A 27103-nucleotide genomic window follows, 5' to 3' on the forward strand; every position below is an offset into this window, starting at 1 on the left:
AATTCATTCAGTTTTTCTAATTAAATATATATTTCCCTTCTTGGTTTAATAACCAGGGGGTAAAAACTAACAAAAATTGTCATAGGAAAAAAAACATATTTTCTTCCTTTATTTGCCTCTTGCTTTGAACTTACCAGCACAATTACTGCAGGGAGTGGAGTGTGCCTGCGGATATGGATCATGGAGAGAATTTCTGGAAGCTGACCCTCACGAGAAGCAACATAAAATGTCCTAATGGGAAAGAGTTGTGCAGAGGTTGTTACAACAAAGAAAACTGTGAAGTGCTGTGGCAATCGTTTTTCCAATTACAATTAATGTAACCTGCAAAACCAGGGTGAATGCAACTGCCATCTGAAGTAGCTGATGTGTTTCATAGCTGTAGGTTTGTTGTTATAACATTTGATAAAATATAATGTCTAAATTGAAAATATACGGTGTAGTATATATAAATAAGGGTCAGTTAATACACCTTGAAAAAGCTTTACATCTATGAACTCCCATTAAGCATATTTTTGTTGTTTTTAGTACACTACTTTTTTATTGAAGTATCTCTGCCTTTTCCAACTATTGTAATACTTACTTGATTTGATACATTTACATATACATTTCTAGATTTGCTGTACATGTACATTTTAGACCGCAGTTGATGCCTAGAGAGATGGAACTTGACCAGGCATCAAAAGGTTGTTAGGGATATCAAAATGTTATTTTTAAGATTGTGAGATACTGTAACTGTCTTCATTGAGGAGTCATTCTGTTGAAATGAGCATGGGAGAACAAATGCAAAAGTGAATTTGGATGCGAAACATTTGGAAGTTGAGGAGAGGAGTGGACAGTGGGAGGTAAGGGTCTGAAATAGGTAGGAGCAGAGTGGCTGAGACAGCAGTAGGTAGGGATTAGAATAGGGATTAGAATAGGGATTAGAATCAGATCAGATGCACCAGGGAGCAAGTTGAGGGACTACAGTAATAGGACATCTTGAGAAAAATAAAGAAGAGAATCATTACCGGATACATACTGGATTAGTAGATTTAGCAGGAAGGCTAACAGAGAGCAAATTACTGCACAATAGCCCAGTTGAAATAGTAGCAGGGTTTGGTTGTGAATGTTGCTGAAGAAGTGGAAATTTCATACCAGTGGGGAAATATTTTGGGAATAGGAAGGGGTACAGTCTAAATTAATGCTGAAACTCTTGACAGAGGGAGATGGAGATAAAATGGCGAGAGAACAGTACATGGCTTCTCTGACCCCATAATTCAGATAAAAGACCAACTATTGTAAGATGCTCCTTCCTGGGTTGTCTTCTACCAACTGGTCAGGTAACTGAGGGCAGAAATTCATTCCCAGCAGTTTTTTTGGCAAATATGGTTCAGTTCAGAAAAGGATCTCTATCTTGTCTAAACCTATTGCCTTCTCACAAGGAGAAATAGGTGAGAGCATTACCACAAATTCTAAGATCAGGAAGGTCAGTAAGTATTGACAGGAGAATAGAGATATCAATTGATATACTGTATCACAGGCTGGATGAAGATAATCTGTAAAAGAAAGGAAGAAAGTCTCAGTAGAGGGTAACAAGGGAAATCCAGTCTTTAAAGAGTGAATGCTGCAGGAGGAATGTAGAGAGCAGTTAGTGCACTGCCTAGACATGAAGTGAAGAGGGGAGGACAGAATTATAATTCATAGGAGATGAAGGATCAATGGTGGGTTTATAAAGAGCTGAGTAATGGTGGCCTGTTTAAAAATACAGGTATAAAAGTTCAAAACAGTGCAAAAGATACATTTTCCTTTTATTTGGAATTTTATTGATCATTACTTGAGTTCATTACTCAAGCATTGAATCTAAGACAAAAACAAAAAAAATATATGTTTGAACAAACTCAGTACATTACATTAATAAGAATAACATGAACTATAGTAGTTTTAGCTAAGGCAAGTAGCACTCCACTTAAAGCATTTTACAGGTAATGGGGACTCTCCTCCACCACCACCAATGTGGAGCCCCACCTGGATGATGCGACAGCAGCCAAAGTGTGCCAGAACGCTCACCACACACCAGCTATCAGTGGGGAGGAGAACAGAGTGATGAAGCCAATTCATAGCGGGGGGGTTTTAGGAGGCCATGATTGGTAAAGGCCAATGGGAAATTTGGACAGGACACTGGGGTAACACCACTTCGCTTTTCAAGAAACACCCTGGGATTTTTAATGACCACACAAAGTCAGGATCTCGGTTTTATGTCTTATCCAAAGGACAGCACCTTTTTAGAGCATAGTGTCCCCGTCATGATACTGAGACATTAGGACCCCCATACTGTAGACCAGAGGGTGAGCACCCCCTGTTGGCCCCACTAACACCTCTTCCAGCAGCAATCTTAGTTTTTCCCAGGAGGTCTCCCATCCAGGTACTGATCAGGCTCACACCTGCTGAGCTTCAGTGGGTTAACAGATGTGGATTGCAGGGTGACATGGCCGCTATTAGAGGGGAAGGCAATTTATTTCTTCTCAGCTTCACCATACACAAAGGGAAACTCAGTGTCTTTGAATTTGTTATGCTCTTCACATGATCTGTGACTTTAACAACTTTACTTCAGGTTTTGAAAGCTTTTTAAAATGCCTTTTATCCTCATTCTCTACTTCACTTAAAAACCATGTGAAACACTATTATTGCACAACTGATTGTGTGGCTTATGAAGGCAATTGTGAACACATTCACTGAATGTCTGGAATAGGTTGTGTATAGAACAAATATTAATTAAAGCAATTATTAATTCTGACTTGAAAGTGTCAATTTTTAAAGCAACAAAATATACAAAAAAATAAAAACAATGTTTAAGGGTCTGCAAGGCACTGCACATCAGCTTTTCATTTTTCAAAACATTTTTGGTACTTGCAACATTTTAACCACTTGGCTGTTTAATGTATGTTAAACAGTATAAGGACATACAAGGTAATTTTACAAGCAAATAACACTTAATTAAATATCTTATGCTGCCTACCTGGAAACTGCAAAAATCCCACCATTCATTGAGCCAAAGCAAGACAATGAAACAAATACTGGAACCACTACGGAAAACTTTCCCATCAACATCTCTGCAAAGGTCTGTTAAAATGCAAAAACAATATTTAATAAAATAATGATTATTTACACAAAATAAAATTATTATATTATCCATATGCCATGTATGAAAATGTTCTTTAATAATAATAAACAGTGAAGACAGGTAAAGACACTTTCAAAAAATAGCTGGGTATTACCAGTTTTAATAACTGAAAGAAATATTAGAAAGTAACAGTTCTCTGCAACTTGTTTTGTGATAAAAGGTTATAGATTGTCTATCATAATATACTGTATTGACAGTGACAATTTTGGAAATATTTGCTATATGGTTCAAACATTCTGGGCACTATCTGCACATTTTTGTATGTTCTACCTGTGATTTCATGGGATTCCTTGGTGTTTTCTCCCACAGTCCAAACACATACTGGTAGGTTGATTGGCCTCTGGGAAAACTGGCTCTGGTATGACTGTGTGCATATGTATGTCTATGTGTGTCCTGCAATGGACTGGCATCCCATGCAGGGTGTACCTTGCCTTGTGCCTGTTGTTTACCAGGATAGAATCAGCCCCCGCCCCCATCCCCAAAATTGCAAGGAGCTTTAGAAAATGAATGCATGTAAACTTTTACCACCTCAGTTTGTCTGAAGGCCTGAATTCCTGAAATACCCAATTTTAACAAAAATGAAAACTGCACAAAATTTAATGATTCTGTCACAAAATATCATTATACATTATCTCTCATAGAATTCTTATACTAGATGCCTTATTTCCCTTCCTGTTACAGTCCACCTATGGTATTTTACTTTAAGGCTATGAACAGGCAGGACTGGGGTATGCAATCATTGTCATTATTATTCATTATTATATAAAAAGTGAAGTCTTGCACACACAAGGGAAACTCATGATGATGAAGTAGAAACAAGCTCTTGAAATCACTAAGATACAGTTGACATTACTGAATGAGGGGAAAAAAAGTATGTGAAGGTTTGAGAGTGAAGAGGAGAGAGACTATTGTGAGAAATTTAGTAGATTAAATGATAAATGTAAAACAAAAATATTGTATATATTCAAACCATTTATAGACTGCCACATGAATCAGCTCACCATGGCATTTCATTATGGCTTTGTAATACTTTAGTAAGATTATTGATGTGGCTCTATACATTTGGCCACAAATGCAGAAAAAAAATAGAAATATGTATAAACTATATTTTTGTAAACTCTGGTTTTTCATTTGGAAATCTTCTAAGAAAAGAAGCCAGACAATACAAAGTATTTTGAGTATGAAGGTATTGCATGGCATTCTCTAATCTTGTTAACAAGGGCAATACACTGTACTGTAGGTTGTAATATCAGCTGTCCTCACTAAAAGTGACGAGGGCTGCATTCAGTGCAGCTCCTGGTTATGTAGGTGTGTGTTTCCTTCCATTTCTCTTGGGTATTTTTGTTGTCACCAGACTTTTGCTATCCACACAGTATGACTACTGTCCATGCAAAATACACATTTCTCTGCATTACTTATGCACATCAGTAGCACATCAGTAAATGGAAGCAACTACTGAATGTTTGTTGACAGTGTGGGTTCCTTTAACCAAGTGATAATGTGAATTTTCCTTTTTTAGTGAAACAGGCCCTATGTCTAAAGCACAAAATGCACATAATTGTGGTTGTATTAATACAGTATATACACTTCCTCTTTCTAGTTAAAAGTAGAGGATACCATTTTACTTATGACAAAACATTAGCAAAGTCTGTAAGACAGTTACCACTGGGGGAAGTAAAATAGATGTTTTCACTTTAAGGAGCTATTTGTTTACAATGTTTAAATTGCACATTGATATACAGTATCTTTCAGACTTTGACTCTGCTTGAGGGTTCCATAGGTGTAACAACTGTTCAACTATTTCACAGAAAAAGTGTAAAAAAACAAATGGTTTGGTCATTATAAATTCAATATTTTAATTACTTACCACAGCAACACCTTCTGAGGCAAGTAGCTCCTCGGCAGTCATTACTGTGTAATAGGCAATATTTGTTAGCAGGTAGCAAAAGGTGACAATAGCCATTGAGATACAAATGGCAAGGGGTAAAATTCTGAAAAAAAAATTAGAAAGCAATTTTTAGATATCACTTCATTGCAGTACATTAAAATTGGAATATTGCATTTTAATTAAAATGAATTTTATAATCATAAGATTCAGCACTTCAAACAAATGCTTCTACATCATTTTCATAATCATGATCAATCAGTGTAAGGTTCAAGTGAATATTGGTGCAGTGCAAGATTTTATCATTAGTTATGTTCTGCATATCTAAGTACTTAACAAAGCAATTATTTTCACACATTTTTAGACAGCTTCAAAGATTGAGTTTCAGCTGTATGAGTTTTATACTTTTTAAGACAAACAATGTATTCATTTACTTATTATATTTTTATCTAGGCTGCAAATTGTGCACTTCATTCATGCACATCACAATGTTCTTTTAAATAAATGTAGTGATCGTCTGAATTCATGCAATTCTTTCAAATAAGGACAGTAAAATGATGAATGGTTTCCAACACTCTCATATGGTAGAAAAAAATCAAAGATTCCATTATTGTATTTACAATATAATCTTACTGTATGGTAGCAAAGTTTAGCTTATGTTTGCTTTCTCAACAAGATCGAGCTAAAAGCTTTAAATAACGGGCATCATTTTAAATTGTTTGTCTATGTGTACGGTAAGTGGGAATAAAGCAGCTAAACACAGATGAAAGGTGTCTCTAATGTTTTACACAGGTTAATTAACTTCATGGCAATACCAGAGCTATAAATAAATACAGAGGCAAGGTAAGAACAAGAAAGTAACAGAGAAAAAGACAGAGAGAAGGAGAGAGTTCTTGGAGTTCAGGCTAAGAAATCTGAACGTGATTATAGGGATGAGAATGAGGGTCAATGCTCTAAAGGCTATTCCACTGTCGCTCAGAATCATCCATGTGATAGGTAATGTATAGTGTTTGTTCCTGTTTCTTGTGTGGATCGCTTTGTACTTGTCAATGTTAAAATTTGATATGCCCAATCCATGAGTCTTCTTGTGAGTGCCTCAACACTGCTTCTGTTGCTTGCGTTTTTTATATCTGTATACAGTATATATATATAATTTGCTATAACACAATCTAAATCATTGATGTAGATCAGAAGGAGGAATGCACCTAAAACAGACACCTGTTGTACACCACAGTGTACACTGTTCCAGTTACAGCTTATTCTCCTTAAGATGAAACAATGTTTTCAGGTTTCAATCCATGTTATACAGTATGTGTCTTAGGATTCCTAAGGCATGTTATTTGAGAAATGTATCAAAGGCTTTCTGGAAATCTAAATCTGTTATGTGGTTTATTTAACTTTTCCTTCTAACCAGATAGATAAGGAATTTGTGAAACATTGTGCAATAGTTTTATTTAAACCATTTAAACCTTCTATAAAACGTAAAAAACTGTCTTTGTTGATTATTAAAATATCTACTAAGTTTAGCAAGATAACCTCTTTCTAATTCCACATTAGCTGTCTCTTTATATGTAAGTAAAGTAAAGTAAAGTAAAACATGAAACCCCCATTAATACTATATTGCTTCTGCTACATATAGTAACAGTACTGTGTCAGCATTAGGCACTGTACATTTGTTATCTATTATTTAATTTATCTAGTATAACCATATATGTATTGCAATTTTTTTGTTTTGCTTTGATTCCTTAGACTGCAGGTTATTTTTCATTCAGTATCTAGTCTTACCCCACTACCTTTTCAATTACCTTTCCAAACAATATACAGTACAAATATACCCATCAATTATATATTCATCCCTGTGGTTCTCCTCTAGCCATTGTTTAGTTATTGCTATATTTACAGCTACCAATTAATGCAGTAGCCTCAGGTTAGCATTTTATTCCTTATACTTCCTAAATTCAGATGTTAGTATTTAACAATGGATGTTGCTTGCCAAAGAGCATCTTGATCCCACCAGATTTGACCTGTTGTAAGTGCCCTAATCTCTGAGTTTAAGGGCTTTAAATCTACAATAAGATTTAAAGAACAGAGACATACGTCTCCTAGACTGGACATCTTTAAATGATATATAATAATAATAACAATTATAATAATAAGAAGAAAAATTATTATAAAGTATATCTCTGAGATTTGGGGGATTTTAATATTTTCATGTTAAATGTTCTCAGTGAAACAAAGGTACACTAGTTATGACCTACTGCTCACCAGTTTGCAGTTTCCAAAAGTGGAGTGAACCATTTTAAAGATCGTTAGGGACCTGTAAGAAGAGGTAGTGTGGCAGAGAAAGTTTACAAAGAATGTGAATCTATGAAAAATTAGATACAGAAGCAGAAAAAGAAAGAGAACTGAAACAGCAAATAGTAAGACAAAGCATTAACAGAAAATAGTGAAAATTAATTATTAAAATAAACATGACATTTTAATGCTTTTACACTTCTGATAATTAACTATCCGTCAGTACGAAACTATTTCACAACAATTTAATGACACTCAATGCACAGAGCTAACTTAATGTTGTGAGGGAAATGTTGTATTTAACAGACTAGTGATAAGTAAATAAATCTAAGCTTGACTGATCTGACCTTCATGGAAGCATACACATCCACTATTCTAGAGTAAATTTAAATGGATACAAATTGTTGATATTCAGATAGCAATGCATCTCACACAACAGGTAATGAAGGTTGACACCAGACAGGTGGAGGCAACAGATGGTGAAAAAACAGTAATTAAACCTGTAATACCTAGGGGATATAAACAGTATATATAAATGAATTACACACTTCAGATTTCAGGTTTATCATGTGTTATTATATAATTGTTGCTTCCACCATTACAACGGTAACTACTCCAAAAATAGTTTTGAGTCATACAGCAGTATTTTGTAAGACTGGACAGGAAATTAATGCGGACATTGTCAACTACATCTGCAGCTTTAAATGTACTTTTTAAATGCTGAAGTTAACATCGATACATATGTGTTTACACATGGATTTGCTTGCAACACTAAGTGATAGGGTTGCTACCTGTTTTAAAAGGTTTTACTTTTAGATGTAAAATTAAAAATGTTTTATGTTCAAACTATTATGCTAAAGAATATGATATTACAGCACAAAAACTAACAACTCAATAATACAATATAGTAAATGTCTACTGAAGTCTTGAGCATTAAACATATAAAATATATTCACCATGGTAATTAGATTAGATATATAATTATACTCTGAATTTAGGAAAGGCACTGTGGTTGAAATGTATCCAAAAAATATGTCTGGTATGTGATTAGTGATTAGGCTGTGATAAGTAAATATTGTAACAGCATGATGATCAATTATATTTTATTTTAAGAATGTACAGCAAAAGCAACAACAACAAAATGATTTTTTGTAAAGGCCTAAGTGTGCACACCTTTTGATGATAAGATAAGATCACTTTAAATTGAAAACCAATGGGATTAGAAGAAGTATCAAATCTGTCATGTTACAAGTTACCACTTATTAAGACAGAAAGATTGAAGAAGGAGCTGAAATCTATTACTTTTACATCTGCGAGTATCTGGCTGTTTTACTATGCAGGATATTTAATTTTTATATATATATATTCCTGCTTGAAAGCAGGTTTGGCCTGATTTGCTTTCACGGCAATAAACTTATAAAAGTCAACCATTGATGTCATGGCTCCTTCGTTAATAGGACATTAGTAGCTTCCATTAACAGGAATTTGCACACTCTTTAAATACTAGCCAATCTGTTGTATATTACTAAAAGTACAAAAAATAGATATGTTTTACATATAAATGGATGTTCTAACTAGATAAGAAAGTATGCACACATTCAGTCTGCCACTGTTTCAAGTTCACATTTAATAGCTTGATACTGTTTCCACAGGAGGCATTTACTTTCTATTTTGTTCTGGGTTTTCCACTTTTCTACTTCTTAGTCTATTGCTGTAATTATAGAATGTCTAATTCTGGATTCCATGTTTTACTTTGTCTAAAGATGTTGAGCACAATAAGCCTACAGACACTGTAGCTACTTGATTTTTTACTTGTTCTCCTTTATATGAAACATTATATTTTTTAGAAAAAAAAGTATAATCTTGTGTTTTCCACAGGTAAAAAATGGTCATGTGTCTGAGAAGACTATTCAGAGGACTCTCCCAGTAACTTTTTACCCATTTCACTTTAGTGTCTGCCACAGAACACTGCTTTGTGGATTGCACACTATCTTCTGCTGGGCCGAAACACCTGCACATTTCAATAGGGCAGAAAAGCAAATTATTTTCTCTTTCTGGTGTCACTTCATGTTCTGGTTTTGTATACTGTTTTTCTGTAAGTATTTTTTGGTATTACATTCTGCATTTATTTTGAATTCTCACAGCTTACCACAATTTGTTTAATGTAACCATGATTTCACTGTATTGTTTCTCTTAAATTAAAAATGGCACATTAACCATCCCAGCTTTAGCTTTATAGACATCAGCACAATTCATTAAATACTGACATATCATATTTTAGAGAACTGGTATGATTTTTTCTCTGTCCTTGCAATCTCAAAACTGGACTTTGTGTGACAGACAAGAAAAATGCTGAATACATATGCAGTGAAAGTGTAGACTTGAAAGTGCAATTCTTCCTGGGAAATTTTCTCTGATATTTTTTTATTAAAACCTTGTGCTCTAAACTCTCCAGTTAAGTTGGAAGGGAGTGGAGGGTCAAAGTTGCATAGGTACCATAGATTTAATACAAGAAAAGGGTTGAGCTTCTTAATATTGTTTTGGAAAGAGTGGGTAATGATGGGTGAAAACTGAAATCCTGTTAAGGAGCGAGATTAAGGACCTCGTTTATTTAATAATTATAATAATAATTGCTTACACTTATATAGCACTTTTCTGGACACTCCACTCAAAGCGCTTTTACATTCATTCTGTCTTTCCATTCATGTACAGTATAGCAACTTCTACATATGATTTATTCATTAAAGATATTTATAAGCTTTTAATCTTTTAACCCTTATAGAGGATGAGTTTGATCTCTGATAACCATGACTAATGTGTTTTTTTTTCTTTAGATGCTTTTGTTTAGATCTACTGCTGTATGTAGAAAAAAACAGACCAAAGTCAGGAATTGATGGAACAGGACAGCTTAATTATTAGAAAACTAACAACCACAATGTCTGAACTGGATTTTTGGAATAAAAATAAAATTGCTTTGGATTAGAAATTAAAATGATGAAAAAAATATTCCAATATATTTTTTATAACATACCTTACTTTAAAATGATCAGTTATTGTATATAGATATTGATTTAGTAAAATGTATCAATTTTGGGGTTAATGGTGATTCTGTCATCATTATCATTATTATCAAAGATTATCAAACCAAAATACTCTTCATCCCTCACAGACCAGGATTCCTTTACTTAACCAGATTACTTAGTTCATCAATCATTTACAGGTCAATCTTTAGAAATCTTAATGAAGAGTTATCTATGTAATTTTCTTGATTGGGGCTATATAGGACCTGGGTTGGAAACCAGCCTAATAGTGGAGTTGTAGATTACTTTGCCTCTTAAGGAAACATTGTGGAAGTTTCCCTAATTATTATTTGGCTGATGATTTTTTTTTATTATTCAAAGTGACTTATACTTAGATTTGTTTATACAAACTGGCAAATTACTGGAGCAATTTGAGAATGTTGTTCAAGGAAACAACATCATTGCCCTATCTGGGATTTGAACAAACTTCTAGTCCAAACTACTCCTCCACACTTCTGCTTTATAATGTATGCTGGATGTTCAAAATCAAATATTGTTCTATCATCAATATTGTATAGTGATAGATTACTTTCAACTTGTACAAAACTGTCACTGTAGTTCTGTGCTCTGTAATGTACAATGAAAAAAAGATAATATAAACATATGATGTTGCTTTTATTGCTCTGGAGCTATGATGCTAAACTTTTCAATACATATTAAATAAAAAAAAATCTTACTTTTCAGGTCTTTCCACTTCTTCTGTAACAAAATTAAGGTAAAACCTGCATGAAACATAGATATAAGAATTAATATATATATATAAAATAAGGAATAGCCTGAGTTGAAAATTAACCGCTAAGCTGTCCAAACAGTAGTTTAAACTACCTTACCTAAAAATGTGTTTAAGTTCTTTACCTTTATAAAAAAATGAACACAGCAAAAATGTAATGTTCCTACAGTACAGTATATTATTCTGAAATTCAAATTTAATTTCACAAAACACTAGAAAAAACAATAACTTTTATTTTATAAAATGACACAGAATGAAAATAAGACTTTGAAAGTAAATATTGTAATAGCACAAACATAAAACATAAAAAAATAATATAGGTATATAGTACAGTACAATATTTGTTTTTAATTTCCACACATTTTAATAAATCTGGGTTTTCAAAGCTTCAGAAATTTTATATCATTAAAAGGTAGCAAACCGTGAAGTTTGATGAAAGAAAAAAAAATGCTGTTTCAGTTTTGCAAATGCTACTGTATACATGTTTTAAAAACAGCTACAGTATATGAACTACTTATTTTATTATGTTTTATAAAAAGTCTGTATACTGACTTAACCTGTACTTAATACATGAACTGGTTTTGTTATTAACATAATCTTGTCCACATAGCATTTGGTATATTTGGTATAAAATGTCCATTTGAAGGGCTGCTGCATACTATACATTCATCATATAACCTGCAAATAATTCTATAGCAATGTATCAATCAAAGCATCAAAACCAGCCTGCAATTAGTAAAACTTGTACTGCACATCTACGTCTATTTTCATGCTGGAGAAAAAAAAATTCTGGATTGAAAACTATTTTATATATATATTAGTTGCAAAATACAAAATAATTCTCAGGATAAATATATCCAATAGATGACAGAGACATTGTGAGACATTGACCATCTTGGCTCTATATTTAGGCCCAATGGTGTGGCTTTGAGCCAATAAGGTCACATGTTAATTGGGAAAATCTGCACAATGAATCACAGCTGATCTGAATGAGTTTTTGGCTCTCAGAAAGAATTGAGATTCCATGTGAGGGAAAGGAGCTGTCAGGATAGGCTCTAGTTGGAATTAGTAACTCCTCTGTGCTAATTAAGAGGCTTTTAAGAGCAGCTGGGAGGAAAAGGATTTTAGTCTGTGTCTAGATGCCAGTAGGGAAGGAATGTGAGCGGTGAGCAAAGTTTATCACAGGTTCTAAAAAAGTGGGTTTCACAGTGGTTTGCTTGCCAGGCAAAATGGGGATTACTGCTAAGGGACAGAGCTACAGTAGCCTGATGAAATTGGGCTGATGGGAAGTGTTTGGCAATGCAGGGAGAGATGGTACAGGTTGAGTACACAAGATGGGGAGTCTCAGTAATAGAATGGAAATGGGAAATCCAACAGCTGCTGTGTCAGAGAAGCCAGTGTTTGTATCAGACAAGTGTCCCTGACCAAACAGGATCAGACAAGGAAGTTCTGGATCAAAAGGAGCTTCCTCACATAGCCACTCTCTCATTACTTCACAATCAAGAACTAAAATTACATTTCATATCTCAAAGCACTTAGTAAAAATACAGAAGCTCCTTCACAATACTATTAATACCTTTGGTGGTTGACCCAAAAATGTAAGTTAATTAAAGGCCCTTCTAAAGAAGGTTTTAAGTCTGAATTTAAAGAAGTTTAGAGAAGGTGACTCCAATATCCTTGGGGAGAGAGTTCCCGAGCATAACAGGAGAAGGCCCTGTCAACCATAGAGTGTAGACGGGCCTTGGGAACAGTTAGGAGATCGGAATAAGAGGAGTGAAGGTTGCGAGATGAGGAGTAGGGTGATAATAACTCAGACAGGTACTGAGGGGCCAAGCCATGCCGAGCCTTATAGATGAGCATGAGGATTTTGAAGTCAACACAAAACTTGACAGGAAGCCAGTGCAAGGACTCCAGGATATGAGTAATGTGATCACTTGCACTAGACCTGGTCAGGATTCTGGCTAACGAATTTTGGACATACTGGAGTTTGTTCAATGTAGATTTATATATCCCAGTGAGTAGAGCATTACAGTAGTCAATTTGGGAGAAGATAAATGTGTTGATCAGCTTTTCAGCCACAGTTAGTGATAACATAGGGCATAGTCTAGTGATATTTCTGAGATGAAAGAAAGATGTTTTAACACTATGCTGCACATGTGGGTCAAATGTTAAGCCTGAATCAAATATCACCCCAAGGCTTTTCAATTTAGACTGAAGCTCAAGTACAGTACCATCCACAGACAGGGTTACAGGATTGGGCACATCAGTGTCAGGTTTGCTATGGATGTATATTTGAGTATCATCAGCATAGAAATGATAGTTGATGCCATGTGATCTTAAAAGTTGACCAAGTGGAAACGTGTACAGTACATGTAAATGCTGAAACGTAGGGAACCCAGCATCGAGCCCTGAGGAACACCAGACTTAACCAGCCCAATTTCAGACCTAAATCTGCCTACATTACCAAGAAAGACAAGGTGATAGCGATCAGTGAGGTAAGACTTGAACCATTTGAGAGCAGTGTCAGAAACAAGACAAGAAAAAAAGATGTCATGGTTAACAGTTTCAAAACAGCACTGAGATCAAGAAGAATTAGAATAGAGAGAGAACTAGAATCAGAAGCTATTAGAAGATCATTAGTAACTTTGACCAGGGCAGTTTCTGTGCTGTGAAGTTGATGGAAGCCAGATTGGAGGGGTTCAAAAAGGTTATTTACAATAAGGTGGTTATGTAATTGAAATGTGACAGTACGTTATAGAATTTGTGTAGGAAAGGGTAAGTTGGAGATGGGGCAAAAATTGTTTAGATTCTCCAGAGCCCTGTTAGGCTTTTTTCTCATGGGGGTAATGACAGCAGTTTTGAGGACCATTGGTACAACACAAGTGCTAAAAGATTCATTTATTATATTGAGGACAAGGGGGCAGAGAGAAGTGAAACAGGACCGAAATAAAGTGGTGGGAATGGGATCTAATATAGAGGTGGTGGATTTCATGTGTGAAGCTAGTTCATTGAGGGATGCAGAGTCAAGAAGAGAGAAGTTGGAGAGAAGGGAACCAGAAACATTTGACAAGCTGGGAGGAGGTGTGGAAATGATATGAGTTGTGGAGAGAATGTGATGCTGGATGTTGTCGATATTGGAGCTAAAGAAATCTAAAAACGTGTTGCAAAGTTGTGATGAGGGAGGAAATGTGGTGGGGTAGTTTGGCTTCAGCAGTCTGTTGATCGTGGAGAAAAGATGCCAGGGGTTGTTATGGTTATTTTCAATGATGTGAGAGAAGTAGGTGGTTCTAGCAGACTCTATCGTATCCTTATATTCAGACAAGTAATCTGTCCAAACCAGATAATGTACGTTTCAGCCAGTAAGGCTGATCAATTAATTGACAGTTGCGGAAATTTACAAAGCATGATTGAAAAGAAAAGCTACTGTAAGTTGTCAGAGACGCCTAGATCAAGGTAAGAGCAGTGGTAAACAAAAGAGTCATTTGCAGTAATTAAGTCTAGGGTGTGTCCTTTGTTACGTGTAGAACTGACCCTCAAAAGAACAAGACCCTCAAAAGAAGAGGGAATTGGTACAGTAACAGGACTTCAATTGTAAATAAGATTGTTAATAATAATGATGCAAACAATTCTTACTCACCAACATCAAATTGAAATGGGACATTAGGTAGCAAATGCCATACCTATTGTTGTACACGTTAGTCCAAATGCTATGTGGACAGCAACTTGAGACCAGTTCTCCTTCCAACGCAACCAGCTACACATGGACAGCTTATTTTCCAATACTGTACATCCAGGGTACTTCAGTAATTCTTTTAAGGGTTGGCTTGGCCTTTATTGTCATTGTTTGACATTGTAATAACTGTACTATCATTGTGTTTGACAACAATATTCTCAACAATCGACCATTGCAGTTGTTGGCAGTACTGGGGCATTGTTGGATGGTTCTCTCGCAAACACTTACCGTACCTGTGTTAGTCCTCACAGTATTCACACCCATTAATAAGCATGAGTGATCTCTGCATATTTTAAGCAGTAGTAAGTCCATACCAATGTGTATTGTGATTGTTTCCTCTACCTAATTTTCTCTGTAAGTACTGTATATATAAATGTATAGATATGACTGTTAATTAGTTTAATATTATAATATTCTTTTATTGTGTATAACCATAACATTATATGTGACATCTATGTTTTAAAGATCAAGCAGTCACTATACTGTAAAGTAACAACTTGAAACACAACTATGAAAGGTGTTATATTTAAGAAACACATTGATTTATGCCTTTCACTGTTCAAAGCTAATTGTGTCGTACTGATGAGCTGTAAAAAACAAAATCTGTTGAAGCTACTGTCTCACAAAAGTAGAAATAGGTAAATAGACCACTGTCATCTTGTTCACATATAAAGATTATGAAAAAAATGTTAAGTACAGTGTAAGTAAAAGCAAATAATATATTTTCTTTCATAGAGTCCTGTTTGTAATATTTGTTGTTTTTAGTGAAACCTTTGATAAACAAAAGGTATATATTTTGTTGACTACATTTAATGCTTTAAACACAAACTTTCACTGTAAATGCAACATATACTGTATAGCAGGGTGTTGGGAACAATTACTGTTTAATATATTGTATGAAAAATATGAAGAAACTGAGTTAGAATTTGTAATCGTATATGATATTTTGCAACTGGCAAAATATTTTTGATGCCTGTGTTGTTTTGCAAATTGTTTCTTTCTTTCCTTCTTTGCTTCTTTTTTAAGTCACATTACCATGACAACAAGTTTATTTTTTAAGCTTACCATCCAGAATAGGCATACATTCCTGAGTAAAAGGCAAGAGGTAGTCCCATTATTTGAACCTCTTTAGCCTCAAATGCATTTTCAAAATTCTGGGTTTCACCTTTAATGACACAAGAAATAAAAAAAGCCTTTGATTTCAATTGTATTATGTATTAAACAATAAAAAGACAAATAATTAAAGTTGTAATATACCAAAAACATAACATACTGTAAATAATACATTCTGAACATATTGAATAGAGTTATATTTCATGTTTGAAAGACAAAAGAAAAATACATTATAAGTTGAATTATTTCTTTTAATGACTAATTGTAACCTTAGTGGGACGTTAAGAGTTAATAGAGTTTAAATATTAGTCAGTCCTGATAACCTCAGTACAATGAACTTGCAATTAAATTTAACAATAAAACACTCCCACTGGTCAGGGAATACTGAGCAGGTCACGTTGCTTTTTAATTTTCTGTGAACAATTTGATAATTAGGCAGGAGCTTAAAAGACTTATTAAACTACAAAGAAGAAACACACCAACTATCATTAATAAACTAGTATCTACTGGTATGTAGATATATAGACTAATATGTACAATTGGAATGAGTTGGAGAGTATAAAAACTCTAACATTTAATACCATGACAGACCCTACCTAATACACCCAGAAAAAGATATTAATTTTTATATGAGAAAGTAAAGGTCATTCATAGAACAAATAATCCAGTAAAAGCAGGTCAATTGGCCCTTACAATAAGGTGCAGATAAATAAAGAGCAGCAGACTCTGCCAGGTGGGTTAAGAAACTGGAACAAATATGGAAAAAATGTACTGTAGCGTCTTTCCCTACATCTACTTTATTCTGAGTCTCTTTAGTGAGAATGCCTGAAATGTTTCAGATCACTGAATAATCCTATATAAAAACATCAATCTGATATCTATAATCAATATTCTTCAGGTTTCCTCTTTTAGGTAACCTTCTGAGTTACATGAGTTTGCAGGTCAGCAATGGAAAATTGCAGTTCCCAAATTTTTGCTGGCCATTTGAGCTCCACTTTGGGGAACTAAGAACAGAACTAAGGAATTATGGACTCCATTGATGTTCTATTGATGTTTTATCAGGGCAGAAGACAAAACTGGCCATAGCAAGACCTCATCCTTGTTTTTCAAAGTCATGCTTTGTAATTCTAGAACTGTGTAGTCTTGAACTCTACCGCTGGAAAATTGGCAGCTGTGAATTGGCTTGCAGCAACACAAAAATTGTTGACTTGACGACTTTTGTTAATGTCTCTCTGAGAAGTAAAGTTACCCTTAATCTGCATCAAAGGTATTATTGTACTGAATGAAATTCCTCCCTGCATCATACAGTATGTGTTGGGGAACCAGCGTTTTCAATTGAGTGTTATACTTCCAGTGCAGTGTCCCTTGCCACTAGACTGGGATATTGATTTTGGAATTGTTTTGTACTGTATAGTTATAGGCCAATGAATTTTCTACATAGAAAACCAGACCTGTGTATAGTATGTACTGTATAAGAATGTCTACCTTGTGAAAACTGAGTGCTGACATAATATAGACTTAACATTAGTTAAAAATATAGTTATTCACTCTGACAGCAGATTGAATGAATGTGTATTTTCAAATTACACTTTCCAGTGAATTGCAGGTCTGAATTAGAGTAATAACTAGTCATAGTGAATAGTTGCAATTTTAACTGACAACAACTCTACTACAAATGTCAAATACACTTTCAACATAGCTGATGCTTTAAGTAAAGGAAAATCCTACTATACATTTTATAAATTAAGGCACTACCACTATATCAGCAAACCTGTTTTCATGGCTTCATTTTGTCTGTATGTGTTATAGTGTAACTCATATGAGTATGAGTCAATAAGTTAATGCAGCAAATTAAAGTAAATTCTTACAAAGATTTTTCTGTGAGCTTGTTCTTTTGCAACGGATTATCATTCTGGCTTGTATAGTGAATTAAAACATTTTTTTAACGGACAAAATGAATTGTTCACTACAATTGAACATTATGTCAACATCAAATTTCTGGTCAAGGAAGGTGGAAAACACACTGAAAAAGATGTGTACATATCCACAAATAATCTGCAGTAGTACTATGATTCTGGGTGGTCACCAAGACAGATGAAGAAACAGTAGCAGATTTCCATTTCCAATTAAACAATCTGATATTCTTTCTCAAGATTCTTGGTATTTCCATGATCTCTACAAAATGGTTTCTCTTAATACACAATGTTTAGATTATAATGAAAAGACTTAATGGAGAAATAGTTTCTAGAAATATTCTATTAGGATCCAGGCATACAGATTTTCATGCATACAGTACCTAGTCACATGTACAATAATGAAACATTGATGCAGAAATAACCTACAGATCAAAAGAACAAATCTAGCTCAACATCTGTATGGCAATGATCTTCATGCTCAGAGGGTGACATGGACAGCCAGGAGACAAAATACCCATCCCCCGTGGGTCAAAGAACATCTGAGATGGTTGCAGAGAGTGGTGGAGTGTTTTCTTCACCAATGAATATTGTTTTGCCCTTGATAAGCCACATAGAAGGATGTGTGAAAACATTGAAGTGAGTGTTATTCTGTCTGATGCATTTATCAATCAAATGCTAGAGTGGTGAAACTATGATGATGTTTACAGTAATTCCCTAAATGAATGTCTTTGATGACAAACAAGCCTATTTTTTTTTCACTCTGCCAAGCCAAACCAGATCTTCCATCTGGCCAGTACAGGGCTCCATGTGCTCCTTTATGCTGATTTAGTTTTTTTTGCTAATGTTCATAATTGCAGATGCATTGAAGCAATAAATCAGTGGGCATCTTAAGCATTTCTTGCCAATGCATTAGCATTGTGGTACATTAGCTCTTACTTCCCATGTTAATGTAGCTAATCAAATTATTGTTATTCCATAATCCTATTTTATAGTACCCAAATGCTGACCCTTATGGTAAACTTAATCTTTAGCCCTCAAATGAGGCAACTACTGAAATTGTTGTTTTTCTATATCAAAAGGTTGAGGAGATTCAGTTAAAACAGTAAAATGTAAATGTATTTTCTTCTAAAATAAGTGGTGCAGCACTTTTGTAAACAATTGTTAAAAATACTTATTTTACTGCTTCAATGCATTTACAATCTTATTAATCCAGTGCTGTACAGTGTCACTATACAGTCACTATACAGTACAGTATATACAGTAGTCAATGGCTTGCCAAGGAACTTTTCTTCTTCTGACTGAATTTTTATCTTATACATTATCTGTCCAATAAACTGTATTGTACAGTACCAAATCTCCAATGCCATCAATTAAAGGAAATTGTAATGGGTCAACTTTTACCAGCTGATTACTGTACATCAACAGAAAATCCCCAAACTGTTTATTCAGGCTGGGATTGTGTTGATGTTCCATGTCAGGAGTATGAGCATCAGGTCATACCTGATAACAAACTTTGTAGCATTTTAATTTTGTTAATGTCAGATTACACATGGAAAGCCTAGGAGTCTTCAGTCTGTTCATAGTTTCTATGACTTCCTGATATTTGCATTGTCAATATTTGATTAAATCCATAAGATTTGAGTGTTGAATTTCTTTTTGTGGTTTATTCTAAATAGAATTCTCAATTAGTTACTGTACATATGACAAAAAGATCTGACATCTTTGTGCAACAGTAAAATTGGCATATCATATATTTTCTTGGAAAAGATTCAATACTTTTCTGAGCTAATAGTCCCTTTAGAGTAAAAGCCCATTGCTCTATTTGTAGTAAAAGTAATTTTATTTACTTTTTTAAAAATGTTCAACGTCATTGCTTCTTCTAATTCCCAAAAGACGGGATAACCTAATTAGTTTGAACATGCACAAAATGTTTACAACAGCAGTTCTTTCAAGGGGAGCCGGGCACAAAAATGAATTAATGCACACAGGAAAGTTGTTGCTATGCCAACAGGTGAAAATAGAATTTTTCAACAAAGGAAATGGTAAAAGGTATTAGGGAGAATATGAACAGGAGAAAACATAATTTTAAAAGAAAAAGATTGCTAAGAAATGAGGATTTTAGGAAGAATACAGTATGCTATGTTATTTTTTCTGAGACTTTCCATTTACTGTACATTGTGTGTTTCTCTATAAACTGTATCCTTAGGAGTTCTACTTTGCAAAATCACAAAGTTAAATATGCATTTTTTAAATGCAATATTTTAAAAATGATAGGAAGAATTAAGTAAAAATAACTGAAAGGTGTTGATTACATAAGTATTCAGACACTTGAGTGAACGCAACATTTCATACAAGCACCTTCAGCTGCAATAACTGATGCAAATCCTTTAGTGTAGGTGTACCAACTTTGCACACTAAATTCAATAGAAAATTAGGACTGATTGAGCCACACATGAGTATTCAGTTTCTTATACTTAAGCCACCCCAGTGCACCTTTGGCCTTGTACTTTGTGACAATGTCATGCTTTAATTTTTGTCCCATTGAAGCATGATTTAGTATTGCTTCGTTCCATTTATGTCCCCATCTGTGTTGACTTGCTTCAAAGTCCCTACTCTTGAGAAACAGAACTATTGCAATGCTGCCCTTCTCTGTTTGATAGGAGGATTGCTGCTGATTAACTGATACACAGTGTAAGACCTTTGTGTTGAGAGCAAAAACTTCCAATTTTTTCTTGCCTAACCACAAAATATTTTTCTTGCAAACTCCATATAGGATTTAGAATGTTTTATTTTTCAATTCAATACAAACCCCTTTTGTATATTTTTGACATTTTCTCCGATGACAACAACTGACTTATTTCAAAGTTGTCATTGGACATTTTAATCTTTCTTAATCATTTCCCTCCTTGCTCATTTTGGAGGGACAGCCTGATTTAGGCAGTGTCTAAATGACTTCTACTTTTGAAAAATTTACTTCACAGTGGTCAAAGACATATTGTGGATCTTTGATATGATTCCTGTATTGTGATTGTAGATGTTTGACATGTTTCCTGACATGTGCCTTTTTAAACCCTTTTCCCTAAATTGTTTTGAAAGCTCCTTGCTCTTCATAGTTAATATTTGATTTAAATTCACTACTTGATTGAGGGCCGTTACGTTGATGTTTGTATTTACACTATTGTGAAATCATATGAGCTGTTCATATTGGAAGCAGATAAAGGTCACTCACTTAATTCTGTGGCTTGTTAAAGTACTGTAAGTGTGTACACCTAAATCCTAAAATAACACAGGTTTGTCAAAGCAAAAGATTGGAATACTTAAATGATCAAAACTTTCATTTTTCTTTCGTATTCTTTCTTTCTTTTTTTTTGCTTTGGAATTGTAGAGTATATTTTATATAACAAATAATTACTATTTTAAAATGGCATCAAGCTTGAAAACCAACAAAATGTGAATTATTTTGCAAAGGCACCCACCATTACACATGGTATTGCACCCACCACCAAGATACTGGTACCTTTAAAAAGTTGAATCATCCCAGGTATGATGATAATTGCAATAGCAATGAGCTTACAAAAAAACAGACAGATTTGTACCCTTGCAGACCAGCTGACACTCATGCTGTTCAGGTACATCACAGCAGCTGTAAAATAAAAACACGTAATTTCTTTAGCAAAGTGGTTAAACTAAAATTGTGCAGCTTTATCTTTGTGTTTTATTATCAATTTAAAAAATAGTGCAGAGAGTCCCTGTTTCCTATGTATACATTTCCTCCTATTCATGTTTTCAGCTCTTTAGCAAGCAAATTAAACAAATCCCCCTACTTACATTGTCATTTTCAACTGAGCATAAATGCTGTATTTATTTATGAATGTTTGGCCTTTTTTTCAAGGTGTTAAAGCCTATCTTCATTCTTTCCTCATTCTTTTTTTCTTAATTTTGTCATTAAACTATTCATTCTATAATTTGCTAAACCTAGATTTACTTGTTTTTTCTGTTTGAATGTTGACAGTAGTTTTGATGTGACCATTCATCTAATGACAACAAATGGTTATTTCAATCTAGGGTAATAGTTCTACTGCCATTTGGCTGACAACTGATATCTCCCAGTCACATACATACAGTATAGTTGCTTCTTTTCTCAAATTACTAAGCACCTTTGACAGTGTAAAGCAAATTAAATAATCCATATTCAAAACATAACATATTGAAATGTACCAAATAGCCCAGCAAATTGCACTTTCATTTTCTTCCACTTTTTATGGCCGCAAATAATAAAACATTTTAATTAGCTCATTTGATACCTTTTGGTCATTATCAGTCTGTTATTGTTCCCATGTAATTTGTATACAGTTATGTGATTGTGTGAATTATTTTCCTCATTGGTCTATTCTTTTTTCTAAATGCAATAATTAATAGCAGATATGCATTTATTTTTAATGATAATAACAGTTCTCATGATGGTAATCAAATGCAATGCAAAATATAGAAAGCAAATGTCCAAAGACAAATGGAATTTGTTTTAAAAAACTCACTTGCTGTCAAAACCAGCATAATAGGCATAAAAGTTTTTGATTTGTGAAATAAATGTTTGCCCATTATAAAAACAAATATGAACAGAGTGTATTCCTCTTACAAATGATTAATGTGGCAACTAAAAAACTGTATAATGATTTATGACCAGAATTAATGTTTAAGTGAAAATATTAACATTTATAGAAGGATTCTGTGGCCATTAAACATTAATAGCCAGTAGATAATGTAATAGCTAGTGAACCATAAGGAATGCTCTAGGTCCTATTCTTTTATGTATAAAATTTATAACAATTGGATATATTACAGTAGTTGTAATATGTTTTATTCACTTACGGGTATGGTTTACTATTAAGACATACAGTTCAGTATTGTTCTACTGTTCCAAAAATTTGATTTTTCCTTTTTCTTTTTTTATCTTTAGAGAAAGCTTGAGTAGGTCTAGTTGAGATTGTTTTGTACCAAACATTTTGCCTGTTGTTCTTGCTGCCTCAGTAGCTGACTTTAAAAAAAGCACATGTTCTTCTATGGATATTTTAGAAGTTAAACACAGCAGATTTGTGATAGAAACAAACCATCTTCTTACTCTTATCTTATGCCCGGGCTATGAATAAAATTTTTATTGAATTAGATATACTGTAGATGATAAATTAAATTGTTGTATAACTAATTCCTTGCATTTCTGTAGCATTTTTCATCCTAAAGGATCCTATATATGCTTTAGGTATAAGAGCAGATTCATTTCAGCCACCAACAAAGTGCAGCAGCCACCTGGGTTACACAGAACTGCTATTACTGTACTGCATATACCAGGAGAAATTATTAGGTTGGCAGTAAAGATAAATGTACAGTATAAATGTTTCAGGCCTGGCAAAATACGTAGAAGAAGTAGTTAATAAAACTGCAATTATTTCATTTATAGGAACTTAAACATTTAACATTACCTGATTTTTACCCAAATTGTTGTATTTTTAAAGATAAAGCTTAAATCTTTATTTGAACCTAGGCTGAGCAACTGAAGCTTGAGCTAGGCCACAGAGCCTCAGATTGCTGGGTCACATTTGGACCATCAAAGTGAAAGATTCTACATCTTCCTTTCAGAGGAGAATTATGCTTTCTGCTTGTGTGACATGTTTGCTTGGCAACAGCTTAGCAGAAAAGATGGTGTTTTAGAAAGATGAGTCTCCCTTGGCCCTGGGCTCTGTGCCAGAACAAGAATCAAAGAATATCATTTCAGGACTGTGAAGACAGAATGTTAAGTGCCATGCATATAATGGGAATAGTGAGCGTCAGGTTGAAGATTTCAATATATAGGATGATTAGACAAAAGCTGGGCAGTTGGTTTAGGCATACCGTAAATGCATGCTTGATCATAAGTGAGAACACTTCTATTGAAAGAGATAGAGATTACATTGTCATCAGAAACTAAAAGCACATAAGAGATTTTTATATTCTGCAACTAGGGTTATATACTGTAGATTTGTGTTTTGTTCAACACTGGTGCTACTTTAATGTTTATACCAATCAGTTCTTCACTTGAAATGGTGTGTTGATTCGTGTTTTTTTCCTCAAACTCTGCAATTTTAAAAAATAATAATTTGTATTCATAAAGCACCTTTCCAAACCCAAGGTTGTTTAATAATAATTTAAAAGGTCAGATTTCAGGTGCATTTTTTATCAGGTTAAAATTAACATTTCCATTCTTATAATATACAGTACTGTAGGATATTAAAATGTTGCAAGGTGGGACAGTTTAGCATTGCTGCCTTGCAGTGCTGGAGCCTTGTGTTCAATTCAGGGCCTGGGGTGCTATCTGTGTATGTTTTCCCTGTGTTTATGTGGATTTCCTCTCAGCGTTTCAATTTCCTGCATACTTTAAAAACATACTGGTAGGTTAATTGGCTTTTGGGATAGATTCAAAGTTGGACAGGTGAGAACTTAACACTCCCCTCCCCAACTAATGAATCTGGGTCTAAGTACAAGTACATCTTATTAATCAAATTACTATGATTAATTTAATTTTGATTTCCACATGGTCACAAAGATAGTACAGTATATGGTTTGCAAATATTATGGTATGAAAATAGTATTCTTTGCAAAACAATCCTTTGATTTGTTTTTCCCACTTATATTGTGCAGATATCCCTGTGTCAAAAGGACATTTATTGTGTGTGCGATATGTGCTATAATTTACTACCTGTAAAAAATGCAGAGCTAGATTTACAGTACAGTTTACAGCTTTGTTCTTCTTTGATGCTCAAAACTGATTGCAACTATAACAAAGTAAATCTGAATTAATCCCTAAGACCAATAAAGTAGATGTGTGAGTATGGACAAAGAAATATTGTACAATATGACTCTGTTTTTATTTCAAGAGGTATGGTTTGGACAGGAGCTTTATATTTTACATGCACCTATTGATCTGCTGTCTGTCTTTTACCCAGTCACTCTGTGACAGTTACGGCTCTGCGCGGGGTCGTGCCCCCAGGTGTGGGGGCCGGAATGGGCAGCGGGGGTCACGACCCAGCGCAGAGCCGTAACTGTCACAGAGTGACTGGGTAAAAGACAGACAGCAGATCAATAGGTGCATGTAAAATATAAAGCTCCTGTCCAAACCATACCTCTTGAAATAAAAACAGAGTCTCCAGTGTAACGCAACAGGGCACCAACCACGTGAGCTAAAGGGGACCTCCCTCAGCCCAGGCAGCTGAGGACCCTGATACGCGCAGTGAGGGTGCTGATGTCACCACACTAGCTCTGCTAAAACTCCATATTACCTTGGGGACCTGTTTTAGTCTATCAACTTGCAAATGTCTACACTTTTATACAGACAAGTAAATGTCATGCAAACAGTCAAAATTATACAATATACTCCATTCCAATACTATCACTCAGTTAACTCTATCCATGAAACATTGTCTAATGCCCATGTAATATGTACTGTATGGTACAGTATATACCACGTAAACTCTAGCCAAAGAATAGTTTTGTCAAAAGTATGGCCTTTCATGTTGTGAAACAAGCAAGCTTTTATAACAAAACACCATTATTTTGAATTGCAGCTAACAAACGCTTTACTTGACTGTGAAAATTAAACTGGTTCATACATTTGCTTGAAAAAAAGTTATAAAAATTATATTAAATAACATAAGAATGCTTCCCAGCGGGTAGGTTTACAACCATTTGCTGCAACATAATCATTGCATTATGGATAAAAAATATGATTTAGCAGATTTCAGAAAGGCGGTATGGATGTCTGTCACATCTGTTATGAGACACTAAATGAAGAAACTTCTAGTCAACTAGAATCATGCTTGGGGTAACAAGGTGTCGTAAACATAGGCTTTTTGTGGCTGTTAAAGAGATGTACATTGGGTAAAGGAAGAATAAATAAAGTCAATCTAAAACATTTACATGGTTAATTGTGCCAATTGATTTTAAAGTTTTTCAAACCTTCAAGTAGTCTGCTGTGTAGAACAATGGTTTGGGCTCTAGGTTTGTAACTGAAAGGATGAGTGTTTAGCCCTGCGTGGTGCACTGCTGATGTACAGTATCTTTGAGCAAACGTACTTCAAGCAGATGGTCCTGGTTAAATACCCCTGTTGTATAAATGGGTACCAGTTAATCATGGCAAGCAAACTGTTGTTGTTATTTGACATAACTGTTTAAAGCTTTATAATTATTAAAGGCCAGTCATGCATATCTTTTGAACCTAGAGCAATGAGCAAATAGATTGAGATCACACAAACTGATTTGAATTTTAGTGAGAAATACTATCTGGAAAAAAGTGTGAATAATGACAAAAAAGAAAGCATCATATAAGTTGTTTTATCAGCACATTAATAATAAGCATATAGCTGTTGGCCCTTACCTTAAAAAAATACCTGTTGCGAAATGACCTTTCCTTCATTACTAGGATATGTCTAATAAGTAATATACTGTAGCTGATGTAGTATTTGGATGGATTGACTAGAATCAAACTAAAACAAAAGGTTATTCCCTCAATGATTCAAATTCATAAGTGTATTACACAGGGCCTTTTTCATAAAATAAATACTGTAGGAGTATTCTTATTATTTAACTTGTAATAAAAACGCAATATATTTTGAAAGCAGATACATTCGACACAGACGTTTGTTAACCTGTAAATAGTCCCTTAGGTTATATTTCACTGTTAGCTTTGACATTTTTAGTTCACTATTTATTAGTAGAATAAATTGTTATACTTATGGGATAATAATGCTTTTCAGATCATTTGCTATCAATTTTACCAAATTGGGCTCAAGGGAAGATTCTAGAAAAGATTCCCTGTTCATTTTTAGAAGAGCAAGATATGTCTAAATAACTAATCACTGTTTACTTAACCATTCTTCCTAGTGTGCTTGAAAACAAACACTGTTTTTAACATCTTCATAAATATTTTCTCATGAATGCAGATTCATTTTTCCAAACAGTATTTCCTAGTTTAAATCATGTCATTTCATTCAGTAAGATTAACTTTGCAATAAATAAAAATAAAAACGGCATTAAATTGATTTGTAGGTTGGCAGTTCAAGACATGCAATAGAGACATAAAAATTAATAATTTGTTATATTCAGTCTTTCACAAATTCAACTATACAACAATCCAACTACCAAGTAGTGGCCAAAAAAATTGA

The 27103-nt window shown here is 34.2% G+C and overlaps 1 protein-coding gene across 2 annotated transcripts in view; it reads right to left on the reverse strand.

Moving 5' to 3' along the window:
• slc7a11 (solute carrier family 7 member 11) overlaps window positions 1-27103 on the reverse strand; it is a 54856-nt gene that overhangs the window by 12410 nt on the left and 15343 nt on the right. For both annotated transcript variants that reach the window (XM_015344749.2, XM_015344750.2), the window contains exons 4-9: window positions 21430-21555; window positions 15949-16048; window positions 11098-11142; window positions 5028-5151; window positions 2996-3099; window positions 135-231 (exon numbers count right to left, since the gene is read on the reverse strand). In XM_015344749.2, coding sequence (XP_015200235.1) covers window positions 135-231; window positions 2996-3099; window positions 5028-5151; window positions 11098-11142; window positions 15949-16048; window positions 21430-21555 — 596 coding nt within the window. The remainder of the gene's footprint in view (window positions 1-134; window positions 232-2995; window positions 3100-5027; window positions 5152-11097; window positions 11143-15948; window positions 16049-21429; window positions 21556-27103) is intronic.

Source organism: Lepisosteus oculatus, chromosome 1, assembly GCF_040954835.1.
Source record: "Lepisosteus oculatus isolate fLepOcu1 chromosome 1, fLepOcu1.hap2, whole genome shotgun sequence".
NCBI lineage: Eukaryota > Metazoa > Chordata > Actinopteri > Semionotiformes > Lepisosteidae > Lepisosteus > Lepisosteus oculatus.